Here is a 24,961-nt window from a genome sequence, read left to right as displayed (position 1 = left end):
TCATGTGGAATGTAATGGTATAATCTTTACTACAGTGTTTTGACTGGCGTATCAGATAAGGGGAGAAGGAAATTCTCAATTATTTTTTTCCAGAGGAAAAGAGATTGTGAGTACTCTGAAACATGGAACCAGGTTTGTATCTCTTTAATTTTACATTTTGAGATTATTTGTAAGAGGAACTAATATCTGATATTTATTTAAAAACTGTAGTTCACACATTTGATAATTGGGTTCCTGCTGTGTAGGCTTGATGACAGGGAGATTTATCACTGCCAAGTTCATTTATTTGTTTATATTGCAGAAGAATGCAAGGGTTGTAATCATAAACCAGGGCCTCATTAACTTGCTGGCAATACCTGCCCTTCAAAGCATGGGAGTGAATGACAGTAGGGTAGAATTTCTGGACCGAAGAGGTACTATGTGAGACCATAATTTGTGGGGCCATAAATTTCAGCTCTACATGCTTCCTAGTACAGCATGGAATAGGAGTAGGATGGAATATGATTGTACTTAGGTGCCTGGTATCACTTGGATGCCTAATAGGTAGAGTGGGATTGAACCTATGTCTTTAACAAAAGTATGGGTATTAATGATAAATTTGGAAGCTGTGGAATATTGTTTAAAATCAACCTCCAATATAATTAAATGGAGGAGTTGAACAAAATGAAAAACAATTATGGGTAGCAATGTTCAACTATTTATTCCAGTATAGACACTATTAAATAATAATTATTTTTCTGTAACTCTCTATTACCTCTGAAATAGTTTCATAGTTTCATAGTTGGTAGGGTCAGAAGGGACCTGAGCAGATCATCAAGTCCAATCTCCTGCCATGGGCAGGAAAGAGTACTGGGGTCAAACGACTCCGGTGAGGTGTTTATCCAGCCTTCTCTTAAAGACCCCCAGGGTAGGAGCCAGCACCACTTCGCTTGGAAGTTGGTTCCAGATCCTAGCCGCCCTGACAGTGAAGTAGTGCCTCCTCATATCTAGTTTGAATCTACCCTCTGCCAGCTTGTGACCATTATTTGTAGTCACTCCTGGTAGTGCTTGGGGGAACAGTGACTCCCCCAGTGCCTGCTGGTCCCCCCGACCAGTTTGTAACAGGCCACTAGATCCCCCCTCAGCCTTCTCTTGTGGAGGCTGAACAGGTTCAGGTCCCGTAGCCTCTCCTCGTAGGGCCTGCCCTGCTGCCCCCTGCTCATGCGAGTGGCCCTCCTCTGGACCCTCTCCATGTTGTCCACATTCCTTGTGAAGTGCGGCGCCCAGAACTGGATGCAGTACTCCAACTGTGGCCTGACCAGTGTCGCACAGAGGGGGAGGATCACCTCCTTGGACCTGCTCGAGATGCATCTGTGGATGCATGACAAGGTGCGGTTGGCGTTCCTGACCGCGTTCCCACACTGTCGGCCCATGTTTATTTTGGCATCAATAATGACTCCAGGATCCTTTTCTGCCTCTGCAGTGACGAGAAGGGAGTTCCCCAGCCTGTATGTGTGCTGCTGGTTCTTCCTCCCCAGGTGCAGTACCTTGCAGTTGTCAGTGTGGAAACCCATCCTGTTCACATCTACCCACCCCTGTAACCTGTCTAGGTCCAATTGCAGCCTATTCCTCCCTTCCAGTGTGCCCACTTCACCCTACATCTTAGTGTCCTTCTTCCCTTATTTTACACCCCATCCAAGTTGCTTATGAAGATGTTGAACAGTGCGGGCCCGAGGACCGAGCAGTGCAGAACCCCACTGCCCACATCCCTCCAGGTTGAAAATGACCCATCCACCACCACTCTCTGAGTGTGGCCCACCAGCCAGTTAGTGACCCACCTGACTGTAGGTGTCGACACTACAGTCCCCTAGTTTTTTAATGAGAATGGGGTGAGAGACAGTGTCAAAGGCCTTCTTAAAGTCCAGAAAAACTATATCCACTGCTCCCCCTGCATCTCAGGATTTTGTGACCTGGTCATAGAAGGCCCCCAGGTTGGTCTGACAGAACCCGTGTTGGTTTCCCCTAAGCATAACCTCCCCTGCTGGCCTCTCGCGGACATGCGCCCGGATAATTCTCTCAAAAAGCTTGCCCAGAACCGAGGTAAGACTGATTGGCCTATAGTTTCCTGGGTCCTCCTTTCCTCCCTTTTTTGAAAATGGGAACCACATTGGCCCTCTTCCAGTCCTCTGGCACCACATCAGAGCACCATGAGTACTTGTAAAGCCATGCCAGGGGTCCTGCAATGACCTCAGCCAATTCCCTCAGCACTCTGGGGTGGAGATCATCCGGACCAGCTGATTTAAATATGTATGTCCAGTCCCTCCAGAAGTTCCCTGAGTAGGTCCTCAGTGACCCTAGGCCTGGCTGTGCCTCTTGTGGGGCCTTTGGGGGTCCCAGTGAGGGGGGTGTGTGACCTGGTCTCTGCTCAGAAAAATGGAGGCAAAGAAATTGTTAAATAGGTTAGCTTTGCTGTCTGGTGTGACTACCAGATTTCCTAGCGTGTCTTGCAGAGGCCCCATGTTACCCATTATCACTAGTGCTCAGCACTGCACATTTAAGGACAGTGCTATGTCTGTCAATGTTGTAAAAAAATTATAGATTCTTTTAGTTTGATTAAATATGTCATTCTGGTCACTAGCCCTAGCTCCATCTCTGCCTTGGCCTTCCTAACCGCCTCCCTGCAGTCACGAGCAATAGAGGTGTTATCCTCCTTGGTGATAACCCTTTGCTTCCACTGTTTGTACACCTCCTTTTTTGGCCTCAGGCATTCCTGGATGCTTTTTGCCGAGCCATGGGGGCTTTTTAGCACTGCTGCCCTGCTTGGTGTGCATTGAATTTAAGACAATTCCCCCGGCCCCTGTGCCTGTCCTCTCCACCTCCTGCTGCTTCCCTGTGGGGTGGCTCTGGCTTCAGCTCCAGGGAAGACAGTGGTAGAAGTGCCAGCCCAGCCCAGTCAGGCAAAAACAGGTGGAAGCTCCAGGCTTGGCCAGGGCTGGAACTTGAAGCTAAGGTAAGCTGGGTGAAGTTGGGGAGCAGGCTCTAGGGTCTTCCCTGTGTTCCTGACCCCCACTACAGATCTCCCTCATGCACCCCAAATCCCAGTGGGTCTCCCATGTGCTCCTCTCCCACACCCCACTGCACTACCTCCTTCATGGTTCCATTGCTGCAAACCCCATCCTGCATTGCATGTACCACCCCAGCACCTATGTGAGCTGATCAGACTGACTGACACTAGAATGTAGGTCTAACCCATAGCACCCTGGAGTGATATGAGATCCTTTCAAATGTGCACTGTTAGGTGTGCAAACATAACTCAGAAGATAAAACCAAACTTTTCAAACAGACAAGATTCTTTGGGTAGATGTGATATCTTTTATTAGACCAACTAAATAGTTGGAAAACTTTTCAAATGAGAATCCATAGTCTTAAAAACATTCTGACCTGCTGTGGTCTTTCTGAGGTTTTTGCTACAGAAACATTGCTCTTTATTTTCCCATAGTCAAAAAATGAGTGAAAACAAAGAACTGACATTTTCTGAGGGGTGTGTCAAGTCTAATGAGGGGTGTCCTGAGTCTAAAATGGTTGAGAACCACTGGTCTAACTGAATAAAAGAAGAGGCAGATAAAGCCTCTAGTATGGAATCTGAACTAAGTAGGGATTTTTTTTCTAGTATTTATTTTATTTTATTTTTATTATTATTATTGTATACAATTATACAAAATAGCCCAGAAATCATTGTTAGCTATTGTTAGCTATTATTTGCGTTATATTAATAAGACTGCTTTCACTTCCCATTTGTCATTGATTGGTTATGAAATGTGTATGTGTGTGTGTGTGTGTGTGTGTGTGCATGCGCGTGTGTGTAGGTATGTGTGTGTGTAAGAGAGAGAGAGAGAGTGTCTCTATATTTGTACAGGTGGTGTTCTTGCTATAAGATTATTCAGCAGCTAGTTTGAGGGATTCTCACTTGCTCTTTCACTTTTTGCAAGTTATTGATCTATCTCCATTTACACATATGCCAAAATTCCTGTTGACTTTATTGAGGCTAGGATTTCAGTCCAAATGCTTTGTGTAATAGGTATGCAATAAATCACCTAACTTACAATATTTGACATTTTCTTTTTAACAGTCATGGATCAGGGCACATTTTTAATTTATCTGTTAAATATGTCTTGTTCTTTATTGGAATCTATATAGATTACTATCCTTCTGCACGCATAGGAAAGAAAAAAGATATGTGCATGTTTCTAGCTCTTCATATGGAGAAATCTCCAGCATGTAATAATACACCTAAAAAGGTATGTATTGCTATATTGCTGTCAAAGGTGTTTCTTTTCAATTAAAGGGACTAATAGTTTCATAGTTTCATAGTAGCTAGGGTCAGGAGGGACCTGAACAGACCATCTAGCCTGACTCCCTACCACAGGCAGGAATGAATGCTGGGTTCACAAGACGCCAGACAGGTGATCATCTAACCTTTTTTTAGAATTTGCCCAAGGTAGAGGCAAGGACCACCTCCCTAGGAAGTTGGTTCCAGATTCTGGCCACCTGAACTGTAAAATATTGCCTTCTGATCTCTAACCTGAACCTGTTCTCCATCAGCTTATTACCATTGTTCCTCATCACTCCACGTGGTGCTGGGGAGAATAGGGCTCTTCCTATTTGCTGATGATCTCCCCTGATAAGTTTATAGGCAGCCACCAGGTCCCTCCTCAGCCTCCTCTTGCCAAGGCTGAACAGGTTCAGGTCCCTTAGTCTCTCCACGTAGGGCCTGTCCTGCTGCCCTCTCACCAAATGGGTGGCCCTCCTCTGAACTCTCTCCAGGCTGGCCACATCCTTTTTAAAGTGTGGTTCCCAGTACTGGACATAGTACTCCAATTGCAGCCTGACCAATGTTGCATAGAGGAGGAGTATCACCTCTCTGGACTGGCTTGAGATGCACCTTTGGATGCGTAGCTATGGCTGGCTTGCTGGCTGCGGTTTGGCATTGGTGGCTCGTGTTCATCTTGGATTGAATAATGACTCCAGGATCACTTTCTGCCTCTTAAAAGCACAGAGGGCAATGCCCTAGCCTGTATGTATGCTGTGGATTCCTTCTCCCAAGGTGCAGCACCCTGCATTTTTCTACATTGAACTCCATCCTATTCTCATCTGCCCACTTTGGTAGTATGTCTAAGTCTAGTTGCAGCCTCTGTCTCCCTTCAAGTGTACCCACCTCGCTCCACATCTTAGTATCATCAGCAAACTTGGACAATGTGCTTTCAACCCCCTCATCCAAGTCGCTGATCTCTTAAAATCCTTGATAATGTCAATTAAAAGTTACCAGTGCTAATCGGTACTGTTTAGTACTAGCTATTAAGTCCATTAGATTACTATAGGAGCTTTGCGTAAGGTGGCAAAGGGCTGCAGCAAGGCAACAGCCCTAGACTTTAGGAGGGCTGACTTCAACAAGCTAAGGAGGATCGTTGGGGAAGCGCTGAGGACCCAGAGGGGAAGGGAATCAGATGTCGAAGGTGAGTGGTTGCTCCTTAAGGAGACGATCCTCCATGCCCAAAGGGAGGTAATCCCAACAAGGGTCAAAGGGAGCAGGAGGGCACATAAACCCCCATGGCTCACTAAGAGCTTCCGGGAATGTCTCCTTGCTAAAAGGGAGGCATATACCCAATGGAGGGATGGGGTCATCACCAAGAAGGACTATGTTACAGTCGCCCGAGGATGTAGGAGGGCAGTCAGGAGGGCCAAGGCAGAGATGGAGATAGGACTAGCTTCCCGGATTAAGGACAATAAGAAGTCCTTCTTCAAATACATAGGGGGTAAAAAGAGGGTCCCGGGTAATGTGGGGCCCCTGCGGGACACGATGGGCAACTTAGTCATCACGCCAGATGATAAAGCTAACATATTTAATGATTTCTTTGCCTCTGTCTTCCTAAGTAGGGACCAGTTCAGCCACCTCCCTGCTGGGCCCCCCTCGGGCCCCGGGAGAGACATGCCTGGGCCAGGGGTTAGCGAGGAGTTAGTTAGGGTACTTCTGGAGAGGCTGGACGTGTTCAAGTCCGCTGGTCCGGACGATCTTCACCCTAGGGTTCTACAGGAACTGGCCGAGGTCATTGCGGGACCCCTGGCGCGGCTCTATGAGCACTCGTGGTGCTCTGGCGAGGTGCCGGAGGACTGGAAGAGGGCCAATGTGGTCCCTATCTTCAAAAAGGGAAAAAAAGAGGACCCGGGAAATTACAGGCCAGTTAGTCTTACCTCAATCCCGGGTAAGCTCTTTGAAAAAATTATCCTGGCACACATCCAGGAGGGCCTTGCGGGGGAATGCATGCTCAGGGGCAACCAACATGGGTTCATCAGTGGCAGGTCTTGTCAGATCAACCTGGTGGCCTTTTACGATCAGGTCACCAAATCATTAGACGCAGGGGTTGCTGTGGATGTAGTCTTTCTGGACTTCCGGAAGGCTTTCGACACTGTCTCTCACCCTGTCCTCATCAAAAAGCTGGGAGACTGCGGTGTCGATGCCCACACGGTCAAATGGGTCGCCAACTGGTTGGAGGGCCGCACCCAGAGGGTGGTAGTGGATGGGTTCTTCTCGACCTGGAAGGATGTGGGCAGTGGGGTTCCGCAGGGCTCGGTCCTCGGGCCCGCACTGTTCAACATCTTCATCAGTGACTTGGCTGACGGGGTAGAAAGCACCCTGTTCAAGTTTGCTGATGACACTAAGATGTGGGGGGATGTGGGGGCACTAGAAGGGTGCAATAGGCTACAAGCTGACCTTGACAGGTTGCAACGGTGGGCGGATGAGAATAGGATGGGGTTTAACACTGATAAGTGCAAGGTGTTGCACATGGGGAGGAAGAACCGGCACCACACTTACAGGTTGGGGAACTCCCCTCTTGCCAGCACGGAGACGGAAAAGGATCTTGGAGTCGTCATTGACTCCACGATGAACATGGGCCGGCAGTGTGGGGAGGCAGTCAAGAAGGCCAACCGTACTCTGTCATGCATCCACAGATGCATCTCGAGCAGGTCCAGGGAGGTGATCCTCCCCCTCTATGCGGCGCTGGTCAGGCCGCAGCTGGAGTACTGCGTCCAGTTCTGGGCGCCACACTTCAAGAGGGATGTGGACGATATGGAAAGAGTTCAGAGGAGGGCCACTCGTATGATCAGGGGTCAGAAGGGCAGGCCTTATGAGGAGAGGCTACGGGACCTGAACCTGTTTAGCCTCCACAAGAGAAGGTTAAGGGGGGACCTTGTGGCCTGCTACAAACTGGTCAGGGGGGATCAGCAGGTATTGGGGGAGTCCCTGTTCCCCCGTGCGCTGCCAGGAGTGACCAGGAATAACGGTCACAAGCTGGCGGAGGGTAAGTTTAGATTAGATATTAGGAGGCGCTACTTCACAGTCAGGGCGGCTAGGGCCTGGAACCAGCTTCCAGGGGAAGTGGTGCAGGCTCCTAGTCTGGGGATTTTTAAAAGGAAGTTAGATGAGCACCTTGCCGGGGTCATCTGACCCCGGTGCTCTTTCCTGCTAAGGCAGGGGGTCGGACTAGATGATCTACCTAGGTCCCTTCCGACTCTAGCTACTATGAAACTATGAAACTATGAAGCTATAAAACAGTCCTAGATATATTTAATCTAGTTGTAGTTCTGTTGCACAGCAGAACAGAACTTTATCTCCTAATAGCCCCTTACTCACCTTAAAGCAATATCCCAACAGAGCTCTTCATTACTAGCCTGCAGAAGAATTTACTGGGGGGTTTCAGTTGACAATGGGAAGAGCAACGGTGGGATTCTCTGTTGAGCATGAACAAAACAGTAAAGACTTTGTGGCCTGTGAAGCAGAATCCTTCCTGACTGTCCCTTAAAGCCACCAAGTGCAAAGCTAGAGTCTTTGTGCTTGATGAAGTGTTTGCACTTACTCCTTTAATGACTGCCTGAAGTTCTTATACATAGGGCTCCTATACACATGCAGGGAGGCTGCTCTGACGTGCTGTAATTACAGTGCATCAGAGCAGACTTGATTAATTGAGTCTGGTGGAGCGTGGTAATTACCACTCTCCAGCAGACTCCGGCGTCACGTGCATCAGCATCCCCATACTGAAAAATGGCAGCGGGGTGCTTTAAACTAAAGTTCTTTTGATGAGCTTTAGTTCAAAGCACCCTACTGCCATTTTTCAGCACAGGGACACTGATACACAGGATGCTTTGGGTGCTTTAATTAGTGCGGCTCTCAGAGCTGTGCTAATTAAGGCCCCCCCCCCCGCTTCCCCTCCCCCGTGGAGCATGTCTCCCAGAGCACTCACTGGAGCATGGTAATTACTGTGCTCCGCCAGTCTCTGCATCTCATGTATCAGCGTCCCTGCACTTCAAAATGGTAGCGTGGGCACTTTAACTAAACCTTGTTTGATAAGCTCCAGATCAAGCAATCTTAGTGCCATTTTGAAGCATGAGGATGCTGATATATGGGAGACTCTGGGCACTTTAAAGTGCACGCCCTACCTCTAAAGCACATGTAAAAATGCCCAAAAGTGTTAACATTTTCTAGGAAGAAATTTCTGACATTCCTGTTTGACTTTGTATCTTCACTTCCTCATCTGTGAATATGTAAAGAATTACAATTTACTCATTTAAGATCCACATCTCTTAAAGTGAACTTGCTTTTATAGGAAAGGAGGTTGTCTTGGAGGATTTTACAAAACAACAGTTTAGATAAGAAAGCAGCATTGATATGTATAATATCTAATCTACAATTTTAAATACTTTTTCTTAAATTTTAGATTTTATTAATGCATACCATGTTGATCAGATAGTAAAATATGAATAGTAGCTGCTTTAACTATGCTAATATGTTTCTCTGAGAAATATTGATGAACTCCAGAGGTATGTTCCTTTCTGTATTTTGGTATGGCATTCAAAATATACCTTACAAAACATTGAAGATGGCTAACTGCTGATAATTAACCATTCTTAGATAATCTGTCATCATTCCTAGTCTTCACTCATGGAGTAATAAATTAGCCAGATATTACTGTGCATAAATTTTGTGTAGCATAATTGGGGACCTACTGAATTCACAGCAGAAGTGGGCTGCATGGCAGATCCTTTAATCTTGCAGGTTCCCTATGCGCCTCCTTTCCCCCCATTGCTGATTGGCTGAGGGGCCCTGGTGGCCTTGCTGTTTGTTGCTGAACTGGCCGAGAGGCAAAAACAGTGTCCCTCTGCTGATCAGGAGTGTGTGGCAGGGCCCCACTGCTAGTCAGTGGGGAGCTGGTGGGGGGAGGGATTATAACCTGCAATATTAAAGGAGCTGCCACACAACCCACTTCTGCTGTGAATTTGTAGGTCTCTAAGCATAATCTGTAACATTTGCTTTTTAAAACATAGTTACTTCAAACTGTAAATCAGCAGATGAGTAGTAAAATACATTTTTTCTTTCAGTTCAAAAAAACTGGTATTGTGGTATGTGAGGCAGACAAAATACACAGAGTGGTGGCGATGGGCTGCTCCACACAAAACCTACATGCTGTGCAACAAATCATTCTGAATGTTCCCTGTTCGTTAAGTAACTGCACTGTGTATTTGTCCAGGAAACCTTGTTCTGCATGTGCTACTTTTCTCATTCAAGGTAAAGAATATAGCAACTTACTGAAGCTACCAGGCATTTCATTTAAGTAGTTAATTTAGAAATAATCCTGCACAGAATATAAAGTCTAAAAAAAAAAATGTTGTTTGTGCCTTAATCTGGCAAATCCATTCTTATGCACATAGTCTCTAAAACAAGTGAGGTTATTTGTCCGGGGAAGGCTTCACCTGCTAGGGACAAAAGTGATACTTCTCATAGCGTGCAGTATAGATCTGAGTTCATAGACCAGGGGTGGGCAAAATACGGCCTGCGGGCTGAATTCAGTCCACCAGGCCTTTTTATCCAGCCTGCGGGGCCCCTACAGAATTTAGAAAATGAATGATTATCTGTGTGTGGCTGTCTGTCAAAGATGACAAGGTGCCAGTGGCAGCAGGACCCGGGGTAGCCGGGCAGGACTCAGCGGCTGAGCAGTAAGCCCGTCCAGCCTCCAACAGGAAAGCTCTGCAGCTTCCAGCCTGCTGACTCTGGCTATTCCCTGCCCTCCATCCATCCAAGTGGAAAGTCAGATAAGATTGGATGGAAGGAGGTGGGGAAACCGCTGTGATCAGCCCATGCTGCGGGACCTAGGCCAGGCTGAATCCATGCTGTGCCATGCTTAGGTACCAGAACCATGTCATGCCAGAACCATCTGGCATCTGTAGGGTGTGTAGAGCCAGCCTGGCCTTTGCTTGTTTTCCCAGCCAGGCCCCTTCTACCAGTCCCTGGGGCAGTTGCGTGATGTAGTAGCTGCTGGAGGGAATCTAAATCATTATTCCTCTACACCACAGGTGGGTAAAATGGTGGATCTGGCTGGCAGCCAGACTCCATTTCCTAGCAGCCCCTGCCTACATGGCTGGGTCTGGTCTCCATGGAAATCCCAGCCGCATTGTAGGCCAGATCAAGCCTGCAGGCCAGACTGTCCACCCCTGCTCTAGACTGAAGTTGAAGCTAGTGTAACGGGGAGCCAGAGGCTCCTGGGATTTTAAGGGGATGCTGTACCAGGTTAAGTTTGCTGGGTGGGAGCAGCAGCTGAGCAAGGGCTAGCTTTGGGAAACAAATAGGCCAGTAACAGTTGGGATTAGGAACTACCTCAGGGGGAGGGACTATACTGGGACCTAGCTGCGCTGCTGTAAGCTGCAAAGGGGGCAGACATCTAGGCAGCCCAGAAGTAAATATCTGCAAGCAGCTGAACTAAGCCACTGCAGAGAAGGTCAGGTTAGTCATCATATGGAGAACCACCTGCCAGGAAGGGATAGGGCTTTGGAGGCACTGAAGGCCAATACCTGAGACCAGGCAAGCAGTCTGGCCCTGCAGAATGCAGGGAAAGGAGCTCCTGAGTGAGATGGTCTGCTTGGCTCCAAAGCTGTCCCAGAGAGCTGCGAAGGAAAAGCTAAGGGGGACTTATACCTTGCAGAGAAGTACTGACCCAGTATGGGGAGGATTTTTGTTGTACAGCCATTGTGCTTGCATTTGTTTTGATTAGCTTAACCAGAGGACTGGGTTGTGGCTATAGGAAAGGTGTGGAGTAGGGCTGTGCAAAACAGCATCGTTCCACTTCAACTTCCATTTCAACATTTTGACAGAACAGTTTCTCATTTCGAGTTTTGTTTTGTTTTGAAAGCACTGTTACATTTTGTTTTGTTGAAACTCTTTGCTGTTTTGATGCTGTTTCACACAACAGAGCCCCCCAGTCTGCCTGCTGGATGACACAAGGCTGATGCTGTCTGCTGGGCCCAGCAGCAGCACTGATCTTTCCCGCATTGGCTGTGCCCATTCGGCAGCACCAGCCTCCTGTCATCTGGCAGGCAGCTCGGGAACTCACCTGCACCCCTGGGGGGGCTGTGGTGGCTGTGCCAGACTGCCTCCAGGATGACAGGAGGCTGGTGCTGCCATCTGGGAGCCTGTACCCAGCACTGGGAATATCGGTGCTGCTGGCTGGGGCCAGTGGGGGGCCTGATTTTTCCTGCTCCCCGCACCAGAGCTAATCGGAGAAGGGTGCAGGGCTCAGGGCAAATTAGCTTGTGCAGGGACCCGCCCCTGCCCCAGGCTTGCAGTGGTAGCAGGTCCCCGCTCAAGCAGATTTGCCCCAGGCCATGCACCAGAGTTGATCGTAGGAGGCAGGGAGAGCCAGGGCTGCGCTCTCCGCAGGGCTGAGCCACATGGGGCTGTGGCTCAAGTACAGCCTTGGCTCTGCCCTGCCTCCCACCACCAGGCTGCTTTGAAATTCAAAACATTTAGAAACTTTCAGAACATTTTGACTGGCCTCATTTCGTTTCGAGGCTGTTTCAAAGCCCGCTGTTTCATTTTATAGTTTCTAGGGTCAGAAGGGACCTGAGCGGATCATCTAGTCCGACCCCCTGCCATGGCAGGAAAGAATACTGGGGTCAAATGACCCCAGCAAGATATGCAACTAACCTCCTCTTAAACACCCCCAGGGTAGGAGCCTGCACCACTTCTCTTGGAAGCTGGTTCCAGACCCCAGCTGCCCTGACTGTGAAGTAGCGCCTCCTGATATCTAACCTAAACCTACCCTCTGCCAGCTTGTGACCGTTATTCCTGGTCACTCCTGGCGGTGCTCGGGGAAACAGTGACTCCCCCAATGCCTGCTGGTCCCCCCTGACTAGTTTGTAACAGGCCACTAGATCCCCCCTCAGCCTTCTCTTTTGGAGGCTGAACAGGTTCAGGTCCCGTAGCCTCTCCTCATAGGGCCTGCCCTGTTGTCCCCTGATCATACGAGTGGCCCTCCTCTGGACCCTCCATGCTGTCAACATCCCTCTTGAAGTGTGGCGCCCAGAACTGGACGCAATACTCCAGCTGCGGCCTGACCAGTGCCACATAGAGGGGGAGGATCACCTCCTTGGACCTGCTCGAGATGCATCCATGGATACATGCCAAGGTGCGGCTGGCCTTCCTTACTGCCTCTCCACACTACCGGCCCATGTTCATTTTGGAGTCAATGATGACCCCCAGATCCCTTTCCTCCTCCATGTTGATAAGAGGGGAGTTCCCCAACCTGTAGGTATGGTGCCGGTTGTTTCTCCCGAGGTGCATCACCTTGCACTTGTCTGTGTTGAAGCCCATCCTATTCTCGTCCGCCCACCCTTGTAACCTGTCTAGGTCCGATTGTAGCCTGTTGCATCCGTCCAGTGTGCCCACGTCCCCCCACATCTTAGTGTCATCAGCAAATCTGAACAGGGTGCTTTTTACCCCCCATCCAAATCGCTGATGAAGATGTTGAACAGCGCGGGCCCGAGGACTGAGCCCTGCGGAACCCCACTGCCCACGTCCTTCCAGGATGAGAAGGACCCATCCACCACCACTCTCTGGGTGCAGCCCACCAGCCAGTTGGCGACCCATTTGACTGTGTGGGTGTCTACACCACAGTCCCCCAGTTTCTTAATGAGAACGGGGTGAGAGACAGTGTCGAAGGCCTTCCGGAAGTCCAGGAAGACTATATCCACTGCTACCCCTGCATCTAATGATCTGGTGATCTGATCGTAAAAGGCCACCAGGTTGGTCTGATAGGACCTGCCACTGATGAACCCATGTTGGTTGCCCCTAAGCATGCAGTCCCCTGCTGGTCCCTCCTGGATGTGTGCCAGCATAATTTTCTCAAACAGCTTGCCTAGGATCGAGGTAAGACTAACTGGCCTATAGTTTCCCGGGTCCTCCTTCCTCCCTTTTTTGAAGATGGGGACCACATTGGCCCTCTTCCAGTCCTCTGGTACCTCACCAGAGCACCACGAGTGCTCGTAAAATTGTGCCAGGGGACTTGCAATGACCTCGGCCAGTTCCTTTAGAACTCTAGGATGGAGATCATCGCGGCCGGCTGACTTGAATGCGTCCAACCCCTCCAGAAGCTCCCTAACTAAATCCTCGCTAACCCGTGGCCCAGGTGTGCCTCCCCCGGGGCCCGAGGGGGGCCCAGCAGGGAGGTGGCTGTTCTGGTCCCTACTTAGGAAGACAGAGGCAAAGAAATCGTTAAACATGTTGGCTTTGCCGTCTGGTGTGACGAACAAGTTTCCCATGGCATCCTGCAAGGGCCCCACATTATCCGGGACCTTCTTTTTACCTGCGACCTTCAATTTTGTTGTTTCAAGCTTGAAATGAGTTGAAATACCATTGAAACAAAACAGCTGGTGAAGCTTCACACAGCCCTAGTGTGGAGGCCACAGAGGGGTGCTTGTCAGGACACTCAGTAGCAAGCAGCCTAGCCTGGGGTCAGGGACTCAGAGGGCTGTGGGTTGGTATAAGCTAAGGCTAGGAGAGCCAAGGCTGGTGGAAGTGGCCTAGCCAGGGGTTAGGGACCCAGCGGGCTGAGGCCTGGGAGTGAACCAAATCATCCCGCTCTGGGGTTAGGGACCCCAGAAGGCTGGGGGAACTGGGACGAGGCCAGGAGGACTAAGGCCACATCAGTGACTCAGTTTTTGGTTGTAGCCATGTTGGTCTAAGGACATAGGCAGGCAATGTTTTTTGAGTAGATGTGATATCTTTTATTAGACCAGCTAAGTAGTTGGAAAAAAGTTCTTAGCAAGCTTTCAGGTGCAGCCACCCTTCTTTCCACCTGCAGACATGCCCTATGCCTGAAGAAGGGTGATTGCACCCAAAAGCTTGCTAAGAACTTTTTTCCAACTACTCAGTTGGTCTAATAAAAGACCACATAACCACATAATCACATCTACTCAAAAAAACATTGCCTACAACAGTGACTTAGAAGCCATAGAAGGCTTAAGCCATGAGGGCCAAAGCTTGTTCAAAGGGGCACAGCTAAACTAGAGCCAAGGGCTCAGGGTAAGGAGCTAGCTTTTCCAGGGCCAGGGGTGTGTTAGGCTGACAGGAACTAGAGGCAGGGGTCCAAGGAAAAATGAGCCTTGCCAGGGCCAGGGGCTCAGGAGGCCAACTGGAGTGTGATGGATGGGTCAGAGGGCCCAGTGGACAACTTAATGTAACATCCATTAGGCCTGGGTGTAGCTATAGGGCTGGAGGAAGCCATAAATTGCCTACAAGGCAATGGGTGCCCTGAGGCACTAATAGGGCCAGCAAGGCCACAGCATAGTGTCCAAGGGGGAAGGCAAAGATAGACTGGGCTCATTCTGGGGCCCTAGGGGCAGTGTCCTGAAATATCATGAATAACCTCAAAGCTTTGCAGGAACGGTATCTCAAGGAGCCAGAGTGGGGGCAGGGGTCGAGTGGCCACCAGGGGATGTCACAGCCAGCCTTGGGCCCTGATGCTACACTGGCTCAGAGCCCAGAAAACAGCAATGCTGATATACAAAATGGTCACATTGAAGGAGATAATCAAGCCCAATATTTTAACCAGAAAGACAGGAATTACTCATCAACACTTGTTGGCTGGTATAAATCTATAGTGCCCAGCCTTTTTGCTTGGCAGGCTGGATGGGCAGTACCTGGTTCATCCATCTGGTATCCGGGGTGGTCATGGAGGGAAGAGGGGGCACCTGGCTGCATGGGTGGAGGGGAGGAGGCAGCTGTGGCCTGGCCTCATAGCGGGGTGTGGAAAGGGGGTATGGTCTGGCCCCAGTGGGTATGGGGGAGGTTGTGTGGCCTGGCTTCAGTTTGACCCTGCAGCATGGGGAGATATGGAAGCAGGGAAGGGAAGTGGTATTTCCATTGCTCCCCCACTGCAAAATTTCTTGATCTGTGGGGAGTCCCATGGGTCAGATGCCATGTCTTTGTGGGCCACAACTGGCCCAAAGGCAAGAGGTCAAGCACCTCTGTTATAACTTATTCTAAATGTTCCCTTTTAGGATCAGTTGCTTCAGTCTATTACTGGCCATTTTTTCCTGAAATAGAGGGCGAAGAAGAAGAAATCAAGGAAGATCTGAAGCAAGTAGACCAAATGTTTCTAAGAAGTCATATAAGTAGCAGTGTTTTTTTGCCAGATGTAGATTCTGACATGGTGAATTCTAAGATTTTACCACGTGTCAGAAGACACCAGTGTCTAAAATGCAAGCTTACCTATACTGACACTGTGCCAGAAGACATGGAAAACATTTGTTCATTGCTGAATATGAAGGACCATGCAAAGGCATGTAAAGTGAAGATGGATCATGCATTGCGTTCTCTTGATTACTTGCTGCACTGCTGTCATGGGAAATTTGAAATAAAAGATGCTGGTGTGGAAGAAAGGCACACTCATGCATTACAGCTTTGCTATCTTCTAGCTGCCAGATCTGGTAAGTATTCCTGAGAACAGAGAAAAATAGCAAACCAATATGAAAATCAAGTTATTGTTTTTGCTGAATTTGTTGGGAATAACAATGTCAAATATATTGCAGCTTATGTGGATAATAAGGGGATCGGTGTGCTTTCCTAGTAGAAGAGCTAAGCTAATTAGTTTTTGTTAAACGTGTATCATATTTGTTGGAATTTCAGCCCAATACTATAGCTGAGCCACAAGTAAAAATTTAAACTCAAATCAGTATAGGTGAACTTGCAGAAAAATATTTTGTACCACATAAATATATTTCAGACCCCAAAAAGATTTCTCTAAACAAAATTGCTAAGGTTGCTAAATGACAAAAATGTTTTTCTCAGTTACAGACTGTGGAAATTATATTAGTTAAGCACATTAAAAGCAAGTATGATAATATAAACGTTATTTTTTCATCAAGTAGAAAACTTTAATTCTGACTCCATGGCTAGGGACAGACACTCTAAAAACTGGAGCCTGAATTGATTCAACCTTTGCAGGTTAGTCTAACCTGCCTAGGTTGAACTGGTTTGTAACAGCACAGACATGCGGAGACAGGCCTGCAGTTGCTCAGGCCAGTCGTCAGGGGCACTAAGAGTGTGCCCTCAGCTGCAGAGAAGCTGTACTGGGGGGGCATGGCTAGTCTGGGCTGAACTGGCCAGAGAGGGGTTTAATTCTTCCCTCCCTGTCCCACCAGCAAGGAACCGAGCTGGGTCTGCCAGGTGCTCTCCCCTTGCTGCTGCAGCTGTGGGCCAGTGTGGCCCCTGAGGTAGAGGGGACAGGGAGAGGGGTTATTCTCCTCTCTACTCCCACTGCCCCCAGGGGACCGCAGCCAGGTCTGCCTGCCCCAACTTCTGCCAAGTGGCAGAATAAGCCCCTTCTTGTCCCCTCTGCTGGATGCCGGAGGGAGGGGAATAGCCCTCGTCCCTGCCCTCCCCCTCCCAGGAGGCCCTGCTGGCTGGCATCTGGCCCCACCAGATGGGGGCTGGCTGGTGAACGGGCTTCCCTGGCCAGCTTAGAGGTGCTGGCGGGCCCCAAACCCACCAGCTGCCACTGCTGCGCTCCCTGCCCTCTGCAGCACCCAGGGCTAAAGTCTAACAAGCAGCTGTGGGCTGGCTGGAGCAGGGAGCTGTTCTGCCCCACTTGCTTGCAGCTGATGCTGCCATGGTCATGCTGTACTGTGCCACTTTGGGTAGGGATGGGAGGCTTCAGACTTGCACATGGAGCTCCAGCTCCAGGTAGAAGGCTTCAGACTTTGGGCTGCAGTCAGAGCTCCATGTGTAGGGCAGAAGCCACTGAAGCTCCCCCCTGCCCCACCTCCCCACTGTCTCCCAATGTGGCAAGAATGGGAGAGGGAGAAACCTCTGCAGACAAGGGGAAGCTGACTTGGCATGGCAGGGCGGGTTATTTCCCCTTGCCTCCAGCTGCAACTCCTGCCACACTGTGCAGCGCCACTCAGGACTGGGGGAGCTTCCTTCAGCCCAGAGGCTTCAACCTGAGCTGGGATGAAGCTGCTGGGCTAAAGGAAGCTCCCCCAGCCCTGAATGATGCTGCGCAGTGTGACAGGAGCCACAGCTGGAGGTAAGGGGAGAAAAACAGCCCTGTTGGACCAAGCCAGCTTCCCCTTGCCTGCAGCAGTTCTGCCCCCTCCCATTTCTGCTGCTCTTGATCTGCTCCAGGAGGTGGCAGGATCTTCAGCCCAGTGGCTTTTGTCCTGCATGTGGAGCTCCAGACTGAAGCCTTCTACTCAGCTGCTTTCTGCCTTCCAAGGCATCCAGGAGCTGGAGTCAGAGCTGCCCGCATGGGTCTGAAGTGGGGTGGCCATGGCAGCAGCAGCTGCAGGTGAGGGGGCAAAACACCCCCCTACCTTGGCCAGCCTGAAGCTGCTTGTTAGGCTGCAGCCCCGGGTGCTGCACAGGGCAGGGGGTGCAGGAGTGGTGACTGCTGGGCTAGGAGCCCACTAGCACCTCCAAGCTGGCCAGGGAAGCCCATTCCCCAGCCAGCCCCTACCTGGCAGGGCCAGCCGCCAGCCAGCAGGGTCCCTTGTCAGGGGGCAGGGACTGGAGTTGTTCCCCCTCCCTCTGGCATCTGGCAGATGGGACAGGAGGGAGCTTGTTCTGTCACTCAACAGTAGTCAGGGTGGGCAGCACCAGCTGTGGTCCCCCAGGGGCAGTGGGGGTAGAAGGGAGAATTAACCCTCCTCCCTGCCCCCCTCTGCCTCAGGGGCCATGTCAGCATGCCCAGCAAACCTGGCTTGGGTCCCCACTGGTAGGATAGGGAGGGGAGAATTAAACCCCTTTCTGGCCAGACCCCTGACCCTGCCCATCCCTGTCTCAGCTGGGGAGCAGAGGGGCAGGGCCAGCCCTGCTGGGCTGGAGCAGAGAGCCCAGCTCAGAGAGCATGCTGGGATGCTGGGGGACTCTGGTTAAGTTAAACCAGGAAGGGGTCTGGGACGGACATTGCATAAACCAGTTTGAGCCAAATTAGTTAAGTCTGATACTACATTCAACTAGGTTTATGTCAAACCAGTTTTGGCCATTTTTGAAACTGGTTTATGTGCACTGAATGTCTGTTCTTTTACAGGTTTAAACCAGTTTCTGATCACTAAACTGGTTTGTGTAATGTCTGTCTCACCCCATGAGTCCTGCATATGTGTTGTGTATATCTGTTTGCCTCTGAATACTTTCTTGTAAATGATGTTGTCCCATGAAAAATATCAGTTAATGTGTTTTTCAACACACATTTTGGAATAAACTGCATATAATCACTTATTCTTTAAAATAATGTGTCTCTCTCTCACACACACACACACACACACACACACACAGAGTTTGCCAGGGACAATGTGTAACATTGTCAGTTAAAGGTAGATGGAGGTAAATGCACATATGTAGTGCTATATTTGAAATTTGTCCACAGACAGCATTAATGTATACAAAAATATATATTGCTCTTTCAAGGTTTGTATGAGATTTACCATATATTTTGAGATAGAAATATTTGGATACAAATTAGGTTGTTGAATTCTGATGCAATATGCTTTTCTACATACTTGATGACACTTTCCTGTTAGCAACATATTTTTCTCTTTCTAAATGGGTAACATTTATAAACCTTATGCCCTATGCTAGTTTTTGTAGCAGTTCAGATAGCCTGCTTTTACATTCTGTTTCAATATTTAAAGAACGACACATACACAGAATATTTTTAAAAATCTAACTACTAAGTGATACATAATTCTGTTTCTTTAAAAGATGATCCAAATCAAGGTGTTGGATGCATTATATACAGTCAGGATGGATACTTTGTAAGTATGATTCTTCATATATTCTCTTTATTTGTCACTCTGCAGTGTATTAACTATGAGGTATACCACTCCTGGTTCTTCAAGCTTTTGTCATATTAAAATATGTAGGGATGAAAACACAGCTAGGGTATGGAGTTACTTGGTTTTATTCCCAGCCATTTCAGTGACACAGGAACAATACATACTCCAGCACTAGACCCTTGAGAGCAGATTCGTATTTGTTATACTAGTATAAATGTAGAGTAACTGACATCATTATAACAGAATACATGCATTTGAATTTAACCTTGTATGCAGGGGCATAATTTGGCACTTAAGTGCTCTGGGTACTGAGCAGCATCAGTAGCTATGTTGCCAGTAGCATGATGGCATCCCAGCTGCTGCAGCTTTTGCGCTTCCCCTGTCCCAGAGTCAGCGCCCAGGACTGTTACCTTAGTTGCTTCTCCTCTATTATGCTACTGTTTTAATCTTTCCCACTTCTTTGAAAATTCTTGAAAATGGCCTACATTTTCTAGAGCAAGGGTGCTCAACCTGTGACCTGAGGGCTAAATGCAGCCCATGGAGCCATTGAATCTAGCCTGATGGGCTCCCCATTTGGCAGTGGGGGAACAGTGGCCGTTAATATAGCTGCCTCCTCCCTGTCAAATTCCCAAGCTCAAAGCTCCCTGTGCCTAGTCAGAGCCAGGCTGTACCCCTTTCCCCCTCCCCACCATGAAGTTGGACCATACCTCCTTTTCCCCCACAGGCAAAATTGGGGCTGGGCTACCCCCCCTTTTTCCCTGAGGGGTATGGGCCATGCCTCCTTCCCCTCACAACATGAGGCTGGGCCATGCTCCCTTCTCCTGTCAGGGCTGGGTTAGGCTGGGTCAGTCTTCCTCCTTCCTGCAGAGCTGAGCAATGCCCCCTTCAACTCCCTTGCTGGGTCACATTCCTCTGACCTACTTCCCGTGGGGCCAGATGAAGCCCCCATCCCTTCCGCAGGGCTGGGCTCAGGCTCTGCTGCCCCTAACCCCTTCCACGTGCCCACTGGATGGTGCCCATCACAGTGGCCCTGGGCACTGGATCAGAACCCCACTCTGGCCACAGTTGGACCAAGCACTGACCATCCAGCCCGTCAGGAAAAAAGGTTGAGCATCACTGTTCTAAAGCATCATTTTTAGTTCATTTAAAACAATGTGCTTTCTTTTTGTGTATGTATATACAGCTAAAAACTCCCAGCATCTTCCTGCTCTCACATTTTGGATTTCACGTCTAATTCTTATGCAATTGTAATTTCTTTATTTAAACTATAATAATATTTGTCTAATATTTTCTTAGACATTATTAGCATGTGTTAGATTCTGATTTTTTTTTTTTTGTAGTTTGGTGTAGGTTATAATGGATACCCTATTGGTGCAAAATATGGAAACCTGCCTCGTCGGGGGAGAATCAACAAAAATAAGCTAGGAACTGCAAAAAAGCCATTCCTTGTCCATGCTGAAGTAAATGCTCTCCTATTCAGGTTACTATATCTATTACTATATATATTATACTTATATAGTAGTTTTACGTAAGTTTTTAATGGAAATGTTGGCCACTGCACTGGTAATACTCATGTGACTAACTGTGAAAACATAATATAAATTTCTATAATCAAAGACCTTTGACATCTTATCTGGTCTCTACGTAATATTTCTTATCCACAGAACTTTATTAATATATACACTACTGAGCACAGGAATACACTGTCATTATTTTAAAGTATCTGACATTGCCTTAGCAATAGGCAGATAGCTGTGCCATGAGCAGATTATTGCTACATACAGATGTTCAGTTTCTCCTCATAGTGTTGCTTCTCTCTTAGAAGAAACCATGGGTGCCAATACATGTGCAGTGAGTCTGCTCTGACATGCTGTAATTACTCAATTAATCAAGTTTGCTGGAGTGTGGTAATTACCGTACTCCAGCAGACTCCAGTGTCAGGTGTATTAATGTCCCCATGCTGAAAAATGGCAGTGGGGGTGCTTTAACTAAAGCTTATTCAGTGAGATCTAGTTAAAGTGCCCCTGCCACCATTTTTCAGTGTGGGGACAGTGATACACGTGATGCTCCAGGCGCCTTAATTAAAGCGGTTCTCAGAGGCCCCCTCCACCACTTCCAGAGAACCTCTATAAATGTCCCATGAGTATATAGAGATTCATGCTTTTTTTCCCAGAGCAAAATGGCTACTGTGGAAGAAAAATAACTTGGTAGCAAACCAACTGAAGTGGCTCCCAAGAGAATATATTTCAGGAGACTAAACATCTGTACAGGCACTGGTCCGAGAGAAGCCCCAGAGCAGTCACCCAGAACCCCAGCGAGCTTTGCTTCCTGTCTCCCCCAGCCCATATGTCCAGGAAGACAATGTGTCAGTCCCAACAAAGCTGGAAGCAGAACATGCCTTCTGCATGCTTCAGGTTGGAAAAGCCCAGCTCTGAAGCACTTCAGGGGTGTGTTCTGCTCCCAGCATTTCTGCTTCTTTTTTTCCCCCAACCACAGCCAACCCAGTCCCGTTGTGGAACTGAACAGCCTGGGCTCCGCTCAGGCTAGAGAAGAACTGACTGACCACCACCCTGCTTCTGGATGCAGCTGATGCTGCGCCTTGCCCAGAGTGCAGTACTTGGTGCTGGGAAGCACAGTTCTCTGTCTGTCTGCAGTTGAGCTGTAACATGGGGCAGGGAATTCAGGGCTGGAGGACTCCATGCACAGGGTAGGCACAGACCCCCCATTCCCTTTTTACTAATTCATCAGACCCTGCACCCCCTGCCAAGACTGCAACAGACTGGCAAGCCAGTGTCAGCACCACAGGCTCCGCACTGCTCAGTTTGACTGTCTATACAGGGCAAGTTTTTCTATTGGGAGAACAAACTTGGGAGAATTCTCCCAGATCATTTGAACATTTGAACAATCTAAGGTTGGCTGAGGAGGCTCAAATATGCTAGAATTATGGAGCTTTCCTATTTTATAAAACAGACACTTCCAGTTGGCTCCCTTGAATCCAGCAGACTTCTCTAACCCCATAGCATTCTCTGGCCAAACTGAAAATATTCACTGTTGTTTAATTTCCACATTCCTTTAAAATATGCAAAAAATAACAAATAATTGCTTCTCTGTGATAGGAGCCTGATTTATTTTAACTTGGTTTACATCTGATATAAGAATTAATTATATTTACCAAACAAAAGAGTTGCCTATTCAAAATATTTTTTGAACATTAAATACATTAATCTATAGCATCCTTGTGAAGAAGGAAAATATTATTATTCTCATCTCACAGTTGCAGAAACTGATGTACTCGGAGGTACTATAACTTACTCAGTACAAATAAAGAGGGGCAGGACTAAATTTTAGATTTGTTGATTCCCATTCCACTAGATATCATTGCCTTTCAGTGTAATTACAGGTCCAGTGGAGTTGCTTTTTGATTTACATTGAGAGTTCTGAGACACGGTAATATTTTGGCCTCTAATAGCTCTTAATGTACTGCCTGGTGAAAGACCTGCAGAGAAAAGCTCAAGCACTTCAAGAAGCTAAACCAGTTTCATAGATTTCATAGGCATTAGGGCTGGAAGGGACCCTGGAAGATCATTGTGTCCAGCCCCCTGCCTCAGGGGCAGAAAGTCAGCTAGGGTCAAAGGATCCCAGCAAGATAAGCGTCCAAATGTTTCTTAAAAGAATCCAGAGTAGATGCTCGCACCACCCATGGAGGGAATCTATTCCAGGCCTTGGGGGCTTGGACAGTAAACAAGGTTTTCCTTATGTCCAGCCTAAAATGGTCTTGGAGGAGTTTGTGACCGTTTGACCTTGTCATTTCTTGGGGCATCTTGGTGAACAGGCATTTTCCCAGATCCTGATGCAGACCCCTTACAAAACAGATGCAGTTTGTTAATCAATAGTTACATACAGTTATAAATAATAAATGCAACAGTTTATTCCTTCTTTATTCATAAGGATGAGTTACTTAAAAGCAAAATGCGATGATAGATATGAGATGGAGAAGTACAGCCTGCTGAGAAAGAAGGTTCTTCAGTGAAAGCGTCATTTGAAGGACGGGAAGTAAATTATGTGAATACATTCTTTTTTCAGAACTAAAAAAAAAATAGAAGAGAATGATGTTCTTTACTGTAGCAAACCTCCATGCCTTGAATGTCAAGACTACATCCATTGTGTCGGCATAAAGAATATTGTTGCTGTACAGGAATCACCAGAGCCAACACCAAAGCAAAAAGTATGTTCGCCTAATACAATTAACGTAGTTATTTATTTGCACATTTATTTGGTGGCCAGTGCGTTCTATATAAATAGCTTGACATAGTTTCTCCTAGAAATATATGTAGGATGTATAAAATTAGTTGAGAGTTACACCCTGATCATCACACCTATCCCACAAAATTCTAACATAATCTGTATTCCTTCCATCCCTGTATCACATAATAGGGCGTCTCTTTTCTACACTGTGATCTTAGTTTTCCCTTTCCTTCAACATAAGGAAGTCTATCTTTTTGCTGTATCTCACAAGCCTGCTTTTAATCCCTTTTCTCATTATGAGGATTTCTCACTCCTGTCTTTCATAAAGAACACACTGCTTCACGCATCCTCAGAGCATTTTTAATATGACCTTAGGTACTATTGGCACTAGCTAGTTAGCTACAATTGCTTCCATCTGCTTCCCTCTGTAATACTTAGAATGCTGTGGTCTTCAGGACCCTGAGCACCTTATGGATGTGCTCAATGACAGGCACCACTGCTTTTAAGGGGAAGCACAAGGAAATGTGTGACTGCAGGTGTTGCTTCTTGTCTGGAGAAAGGTTGAAAAGTAAATGGTTAAGTAAATGTAAAGTGCACTGTAAGCACAGTGTGTGATGTAAATGCAGAGTGCTTCGATTTTTCAGCTCACTTACCTTTTGACAACTAGTTGTGTTGAGATAAAATTATATGCAGGTACAAATAATGTTACTTTGATGTTTAGATCCTTGCTTCATCTAATAAACAGCATGCCTAACCTTCACTTATTTGGGTGTTTCCCCCTTTTTCAGTGCATCCTAGACTCTTTAAAGAGCAAATTCACATATAATCAGGTAAGTTACCTTGCTGAAGGCCAAATCAGGAAAATATTGCAAAAAACAGTTATAAATATTGATTTTAGTAAAACAGAATATCTATTCTGAAGCTGTTCAAGACCACTTTAAATTTGCTTTCTGTTATGTTTATACAAATAAATTTTCATTGGCAGGAATGTTTATGAATGCTTCCCTGACAGGCATTCTAACTATGGTGCTTTACACAAAGTGCCATGAGTTAGAATGCCATCAAACCTAACAGATGTTCACCTGTTGGTTGTGGGGAGGGCTCAAACATTCACCTGTTGGGTGTGGGGGGGGTCTCAGACCCTGCCTGCATTGGCCCAAGCCAGCAGGTATGGGTGCTCCAGCAGCCTCCCAGGAGGCTGGCAGACCACACCTCTCCCCAGCCTTGCCCCTTGCCAGCTGACAACTATCTGCAGCAGCTGGAGGGGGGAAGCAGAGACCCCCTGCTGCATGGTCCCCCTCAATTACTCCTTTTGGGGACTTGGGGAGGAGCCAGGCTGGGCCTGAGTGGCAGAGGGGTCTCCCTTTCCCCTGCCCCCCTGCAAGCATTTTGAAAGTGGTGGCTGCCATGTCCAGAGCTGGATGGGGTGGAGGGAAATGGAGCCCATCCACCTCATGAGTCTGGCCCAACTCCCCACAAGACCCCAGCAGGGGTAGCTGGCCCAGGCCCACAAGGTGGGAGACTCTGTTTCCCCCCCACTCCCTGACCAGACTCTGAGTGTAGCAGCCATGACTTCCAC

General features: G+C 47.9%; 1 protein-coding gene across 1 annotated transcript in view; it reads left to right on the top strand.

Moving 5' to 3' along the window:
* The window catches only part of LOC149866325 (uncharacterized), a 67,463-nt gene that overhangs the window by 937 nt on the left and 41,565 nt on the right, over positions 1-24,961 (top strand). The window contains exons 2-9 of the mRNA XM_090041596.1: positions 36-132; positions 4,177-4,277; positions 9,412-9,598; positions 15,364-15,792; positions 19,064-19,116; positions 20,478-20,617; positions 23,221-23,362; positions 24,171-24,212. Coding sequence (XP_089897722.1) covers positions 123-132; positions 4,177-4,277; positions 9,412-9,598; positions 15,364-15,792; positions 19,064-19,116; positions 20,478-20,617; positions 23,221-23,362; positions 24,171-24,212 — 1,104 coding nt within the window. The 5' untranslated portion in view covers positions 36-122. The remainder of the gene's footprint in view (positions 1-35; positions 133-4,176; positions 4,278-9,411; positions 9,599-15,363; positions 15,793-19,063; positions 19,117-20,477; positions 20,618-23,220; positions 23,363-24,170; positions 24,213-24,961) is intronic.

This window comes from Crocodylus siamensis, chromosome 4 (assembly GCF_052110815.1).
Source record: "Crocodylus siamensis isolate JL-2025a chromosome 4, ASM5211081v1, whole genome shotgun sequence".
NCBI lineage: Eukaryota > Metazoa > Chordata > Crocodylia > Crocodylidae > Crocodylus > Crocodylus siamensis.
This window is presented reverse-complemented; position numbering and strand designations above follow the sequence as displayed.